The 7,187-nt window shown below is 43.1% G+C and overlaps 1 protein-coding gene across 1 annotated transcript; it reads left to right on the top strand.

Annotated features, from left to right (window-relative positions):
* The first annotated feature begins 144 nt into the window (after positions 1-144).
* crx (cone-rod homeobox) lies at positions 145-3,199 on the top strand. The gene is made up of 3 exons (XM_031871621.1): positions 145-550; positions 1,538-1,689; positions 1,919-3,199. The coding sequence occupies exons 1-3, from the start codon at positions 454-456 to the stop codon at positions 2,555-2,557; spliced, it is 888 nt and encodes a 295-aa protein (XP_031727481.1). The 5' UTR covers positions 145-453; the 3' UTR covers positions 2,558-3,199.
* Positions 3,200-7,187: the final 3,988 nt, after the last annotated feature.

Raw genomic sequence — 7,187 nt, 5'->3', positions numbered from 1 at the left:
GTGTGTGTGTGTGTGTGTGTGTGTGTGTGTGTGTGTGTGTGTGTGTGGTGGGAGGGGTTTGCTGAAGCCACTTGCTCCCTCTAATTAGCAGCGTGTGCCGGTAAAGAAACTCAGTAGAGCGACCTCACCAAGGCGCAAAGGCATCCGGGGGCCACTTCACCTGTGTTATGACTTAACTGTGAGAAATCCGACTTGCAGAGGCAGTTTCGGGTGTTCAGCGCGCCAGTGTGCTCTGCTACTAAGCTGACATACAGTAAAAGCTGAAACTGTAGTTAGAAAGAAGACGGAAAAAAAGGTTTAAGGTTTTTCTGGTGAACTTCGGCGCATCCCGCTTTTGTCCATAGTGGGTTGGATCTGACTTGTTGCCCCAGTGGATCACTGAGGGTCCATCGGTTGTTGTGGTCCGTGTCCAATATACAAGTCAGCGACAGGACTTAAAATCCTGCTGCAAGGATGATGTCCTACATAAAGCAACCCCATTACACCATGAACGGGTTAAATTTGCCTGGCCCCGGAATGGATGTGCTGCACACAACCATCGCTTATCCATGTAAGTATAAACTGTTATTTTTAATTGTTTTACTTGAATGTATTTGTCTCCTCTGCTGCTCTTCTAATTTAGAGCCTTATTCAACCCAAAATGATGCGTAAAGACGCGCAGGACGCGCGTAACGAAAATAAATGAAAGGATGAACCTTTTTGTTTCATAAGTGTATTGACAAAAGGTTTGGATAATAATAGTTGAGTAGTCAAATGTACCATAAAAGTATCATTACTACAATTATTTAACAAACGAAAATTAAAATATGTAATGGAAACTTTTCGTTCCGAGAGATTGATGATTTAAAATAAATGTTAATCTTTTTAATTTATGCACGAGTCTGCTGTCGTAGACATAATGTTTTAGTACAGATACATTTGTTAATACGCAGATACAATGAGCCCATTAAAAGCCTTGAAACGCGGATGATCCGCGCGCTCTCCTGAATTCAGTGTCTGTCAGGAATCAGACATAGATTTGATTTTTTGATTTTTTCGCTCCTCTCTTTTCCCCCTAAAGGGTTCTCAAACGTTCTCACGCTCCGATGAGTATAAATTGACTAAATTCACGTGACTACATCTAATAATTCCTATTTATGTTTTCTGAAAAAAAATGCACCTATTTGTCTGTTTGTATATGACTTTGACTGTACAAACAAGTTAAATGTAACAATGTAACTGCTTCTCTGGGGGGAAACTACTCTTGAAAGTACAGGTGACTATGAGCAGCAAATCACTTTGTCTTCCTATTTGTCACAAATATACTGTAGAAAACAAGTGAGGATTATAAACAGTATCATAATGTTCTGCGGTTTCCATTGATATTTGTATTTGTTGTCATCCTCACTCAAACCTCAAACCTACCCGAATAATCAGTTAAATGGCATGTCGACCTTTAAAAAAAATGTCATGGTTCTGAGTTGTGCTGATAATTCAGGTCAACTCTCTATATTGCTGCCAGAATAATAATCCCCCTTTCTGACTGTTGGGCGTGCAGCCACTCCCCGGAAGCAGCGCAGGGAGCGCACCACCTTCACCCGGACACAGCTGGACATCCTGGAGGCATTGTTCTCCAAGACCCGCTACCCAGACATCTTCATGAGGGAGGAGGTGGCCCTCAAGATCAACCTGCCCGAGTCACGTGTGCAGGTACTGGAGAAGTAGGCCACCGCCAAGATGGAGGCCAACTGTGTATGTGTTTCAGTTAGAGTGGGAGTAGGCATCTTAATAAACTTCCTCTAGGAGTACAACAAGATGTATATCTATATCCTGCATATGTTTTTACAATACAAAACTCTTTCTTACCTTCGGTACCCAGCTTTTTATAATTGAAGGTATTTGTTTTTCTGTTCTAACATCTTCTTCTCCGCAACTCCAGGTTTGGTTTAAAAACCGCCGTGCCAAGTGCCGTCAGCAGCAGCAGCAGAGCAGTGGCCAGTCCAAGCCCCGCCCTCCGAAAAAGAAGGCCTCTCCATTGCAGGAACCCAACGCCCCTGATCCTGTCCCTAACCCGTCTGGGTCCTACAGCCCCTCCTCTACCCAGTCAGGCCCCGGCCTGGTCCCAAGCTCCAGCACTGGGAACAACGCCGTGTCCATCTGGAGCCCGGCCATCTCGCCCCTGCCCGACCCCCTGGCCTCTTCCTCGGCCCCCTGCATGCAGCGGCCCTCACCTTACCCCATGAGCTATGGCCAGCCGTCGGCCTACGCCCAAGGCTATGCCAGCACCACGTCCTACTTCACCGGCCTGGACTGCAGCGCCTACCTGTCCCCCATGCACTCGCAGCTGTCGGGCACGGTGGGCGCCCTCAGCCCCATCACTGTGCCCTCGATGGGGGGCTCCCTGAGCCAGTCCCCGGCCTCGCTGTCCTCGCAGGGCTACAGCACGGCCTCCTCCCTGGGCTTCACCTCTGTCGACTGCCTGGACTACAAGGACCAGCAGGCCTGGAAACTGGGCTTCACCACAATGGACTGCCTGGATCACAAGGACCAAAACTCCTGGAAGTTCCAGGTCCTCTAGAGAGATGTGTCGCTCATGTGCGTCGACAAGTTGTGTGTGTCAACAAATCCCATGTGAGATAGTGTGAGGCATGTCTGCTGGAGGACTTGTAATCTTTGATTTTATCTCTCTTGTCTGTAAGATTTTTGTTTTATTTTCTAAAGGTGACCTCTGTAGGAATGCATTTTATTTGAATGACTTCGGAGATGAAGGGACCAGTGACTGTCATCAATGCTGCCTGACTGCAAATCATCCGATGAGTCTTCATTCATAAATAAGGGAACAAAAGCCTTTAAAGAGTTAGTCGGAAAGTACCAGAATCGTACGTATGGAAACACGCTGAGTCATCTCTTCATTCAACATGTTCAACTCAGACACATACAATTACACATTTTCTTTTAAACTTGCATTGTCATAGAGTGAAAGGGGAGCTGCTGTGATGGGACGTAGCTCTGAAGTCCTAATAGGTCACCTTCTCCTTCAGGGTTTAATCGTTTTAAGTTATTCATTATTATTTTATGCTACATTTAAATCTGTCATTTGTTTGCATTTAGAACTTAGCATTTGTGTTGCGTGTTGCAGTGTTAGCCTTCAGTGTTATCATCCTAATCTGTTTGATGGGGAAAAAAAGCTTTGTGACATATTAAAGTGATCTATTCTTTACACTTTGTGCACTGACAATCATTTAGATTCTTTGAAATGAATTTCACATCGTAGACTGAGGCCGTGTTGTGGTCGGGTCTGGACCCGTCATGGTCGTCATATGGCCTCCATTGGCTCTCACTGGTCCATCTTGGTTATTTTAGTTTATCTGTTTCTGGGAGTGTCCCAATCCTCTTAGCCTCCCTTCTGCAATGGCCTAAGTGAATTAGTTAGGATTATTGCCCTATCCCCCTCTGTCTCTCTCTGTCTCTCACCCATCTCACCTGCCTTGGCCTTCTCTTCCTCCCTTCCTTTCCTGGCTCTCTCCTCCCCTCCACCTTTCCTTATTCTCTGACCAACTTCTCTCTGTTTTTGTTTGTTGTTTCCTACCTCTGCCTGTTTTCTCGCAGGTTGTCTTGCCTTTTGCTTCGGTCCATGTGTATCCCACTCATCCTTATCTCAAACAATTTAAATCAGTGACAACAATAATAAAGCATTTTTCCCTACAGTTGTTTTCATCTATCGCTCCGGCGCTGAGGTATGTCTCTATCAGATCAGTGGTTCCCCTTCTTTCATCTCCTCCTGGACCCAGACCCCTCCACCCCTCCACCAATCTCCCCAACTTCTCCGTCAATTTGGTAATCCACACATGACCTGATTACTACCACGCAAACTCATGACATCAAATATGTGAAATGTTTTACGGAGGTGTGTGTAGTGCGGTAAGAGAAGATTGATTCTCTGTTACTTAACAAAACGCTGTCCTTCCAAAACTCTCTCCATAATATAATTTGCCTTCTTTTTAAAGCTAAATCGTTTGTCATTTTACAACACTCACCATAAGATTACCAACACATCAAACCTAAGGTTTCAAAGTATTGTTTTAAATCAATATAAATGGCTTGAAAAAGTATCACTCCTGAGAGATTTCTGGTGTAATATTGATAGAAATGATAAAATCTAATTTTATTTTGGTTGCCATATAAATCATATCTGATCCTCTGGTCATCAGCCATGTAAAATGTCACATCATTTAGATCATAAATTCAGATCTACTGCACTGAGAGACATTTCAAAGCATTTTTCTGCACTCAACGCTGGCCTAATCCCACTCTGTGCTGGTTTAATCCCTCTGCCCTCCCTGTCCATGGTGCGATTGGTTAATCCCTACGTATGACCACTCTGATTGGTTAACCTCCCGTATAGAGGGTGCAGTGCACTTGTAATCTTCCCCTCAGCACTGAGAGTTTCAGACAGACATTTGCGCTGTAATCCCGGGGAGGAGCAGATGTGATGGGGGATGGGGGGCACCGAGCAGACCTTGAGGAAGGTTAATGCCCGGAAAACAAAAACACAGCCCGCTCGGGCCGTGTTTCCTGCCACCAGTGGTTGAAGAAGTACTCCGATCTTTTACTTAAGTAAAAGTAGCAATACCCCAGTGTAAAGGGGCTCTGTTACAATTAACAGTCCTGCATTCAAACTCTTACAAAAGCTGAGAATTATTATCATCAAAACATACCTAAAGTACCAAAAGTAAAAACTCATTAAGCAGAATAATATGTATTACATCACTGAAATATGGTTAGTGATACATTAATGAGTATCTATCCACTAACATTGCTGTAACGCTAATGTAAAAAAGGAAGGTTCATTTCAGAATCAGAAACAGCTTTAATAGAGAGGGAAGAACATGTTCAAGGAATTTGACTCCAACATATAAAAATATATATGTATATGAATACATATATAATGTAACAGGTTGCTTTATATATGTACGGTTTAATATATACAGCGATGTTTACGTTCATATTGATAGTGATGATATTAACATGTTTAAAAACCAGCCAGTATTCAAACAAACAAAATGAAATATAGAATGTATTGGTGACGTGGATGTTTGTTGTTGGGGGGTTATTGACACTATATGACTGTTGTCAACTGTTCATCAGAGTGTAGGTCTGCAGGAAGAAGCTGCTCTTGTGTCTGGTTGTTGTGGCCTACAGTGTTCTGTAGCGCCTCCCAGAGGGGAGAACAGGTTGTGTCCAGTGTGTGGAGGATCTGTAGTGACATTTCCTGGCTGGAGGTGTACACATCCTGGATGGAGGGCAGGCTGTCACCAAGGATTTTCCCTCTGCAGCCCTGACAGTCCGTTGTAGTCTGTTCCTGTGCTGTCTGGTGGTCGATTCAAACCACACAGTGATGGATGTGTAGAGAACAGACTGGATTATTGCAATGTAGTCCACTGCCATCTCCACAGTTTTCAGAGTGTTCAGCTCCAGGTTGTTCTGACTGCACCAGAGGGCCAGCTGTTTAACCTCATGTTGGTATGCAGACATGTCGCCGTCCCGGATGAGGCCACATGGTCTCCTGAGGTGCAATCGTTGGTGTAATTTGAATTACTTTATGGACTAACAGGTAGCTTAATCAATATTAATACATCCTTATTAGTACAATATTGGCTTCCAAATTTAGCAGAGGATAAGTATAATGTAGCATAGATTGGAAAGTAGTAAAAATAGTGCTCGAGTGAAATGTACTTTGTTACATTCCACCACTCAAATTTACAAGCACTGTTTAAAACAATAAAATGTTGTGTTTAAGGTGTTAAAACATTGGTTGAACGTAATAGTTACAGGTCAAAGATTTGTTTCAAAGCAGTGGTAAGAATCCAGTAGAAATCCAGTAGCTTAGATCACATGTGAAGTGATGAATAACTCCACCTTTACGGGAAATGCCTCTTGCAAAATCAGTATAATGTCACATCAATTTATGAAACAAGCAGAACTGACCCATTAAGCAGCTCTTGCTAATCTACAATACAGTCTTACTAATCTAGCTATGACTGATTTTTATCGGTCATAGCTAGATTAGCAATACTGTACTGAATATATTGAAACGTGAACCTGCTCTTTATTGCTGATACTGAGATCCAAGTCTTTCTATTGAGTCTTTGTTTTTGCTCCTCTAGGGGTCACACCAACACCAAATAGATTAACCACCACATGAATTCACATGCAAGTCGATTTTTAATGTTGGCTGCTGGCTGCAGTGGACTTTTAACAATTGTATACACTGTTGGGTGGATTTTAATCGAACAATCTATCATCATTCATATGGTCATCTCATTTCTTAAAATCTTAACCTGCAATTTCTGATTTCTGCACTAGTGGGACAACATAATGGTCAGGGTGTATGAAATGTATCCACAAGAGGATGTACATTCACCCATGATGGATTACAGCACAGGCCCAGGAGCCCAAAGTGTCAGAGCCCCCCGTGGCCTTCACCTACAAAATGCCACTGACACGTACCAACCAGGACAAGGGACCCAAAAGGACCACAAGACACAGAAAACAACTACAAGCAGATGCAAAACTACAAGGAGACACAAGAAGACTCACACAATGACAATACAAATGTGCAAAACAACCAAGAGACACAAAATGACAACGCTGAGCCACAAACCAACTACAAAGAGACAAACTGTCTTAGAATTCACCCATGGATTCCCTCCATACTTAAATTACCCTGAATAAAGAGTTTAGCATGCACTATCAGTAACTGTGCTTCTGTACTTACATCTGAGCCATTTATTTCCTCCTAGAAGTGTTCACAGAGCATTATAGACTGCAGATATTTATTTCAAATATACTAAAATAGTAAATAGATTTCAAAAGATATAATCTGCCGCAGTGTCTTTAATTTGTTTCACCACGAGAGCTCTACCAGAGCAGGAGTTCTCCTCTATTCATTCCCAGCGAGAGAGGAGTGTGAAGAGGATGGCTTTTAAGAAGAGCCTGCACTTTCTAGAAATAACATGATTTTGAAAATTTGAAGATGATTTTGGCACGTTGAGTCATGGTGTTGCTGTGACATGTCACTGTGGTAAAATAAATACTACACACCGGCAGACCTCGAGGAAATATTTAGGGCCCGAGCACCGACAACGTCGGGCCACGAGGTCCCTATTGAAACTGAAGGAATTATTAGGGCCCGAGCACCGACGTAG

The sequence above is a fragment of the Anarrhichthys ocellatus genome, unplaced genomic scaffold (assembly GCF_004355925.1).
Source record: "Anarrhichthys ocellatus isolate YVR2014 unplaced genomic scaffold, GSC_Weel_1.0 scaffold59, whole genome shotgun sequence".
Classification (NCBI taxonomy): Eukaryota; Metazoa; Chordata; class Actinopteri; order Perciformes; family Anarhichadidae; genus Anarrhichthys; species Anarrhichthys ocellatus.
The sequence above is the reverse complement of the archived record's forward strand: the minus strand, read 5'-3'. Positions and strand labels throughout refer to the sequence as shown.

Bases quoted from the DNA above. Each gene is read 5' to 3' on its own strand.
- crx (XM_031871621.1), top strand. From the start codon at position 454: ATGATGTCCTACATAAAGCAACCCCATTACACCATGAACGGGTTAAAT. The intron at 551-1,537 runs GTAAGTATAAAC...TTGGGCGTGCAG, and splicing joins CACAACCATCGCTTATCCAT to CCACTCCCCGGAAGCAGCGC. The intron at 1,690-1,918 runs GTACTGGAGAAG...CCGCAACTCCAG, and splicing joins TGCCCGAGTCACGTGTGCAG to GTTTGGTTTAAAAACCGCCG.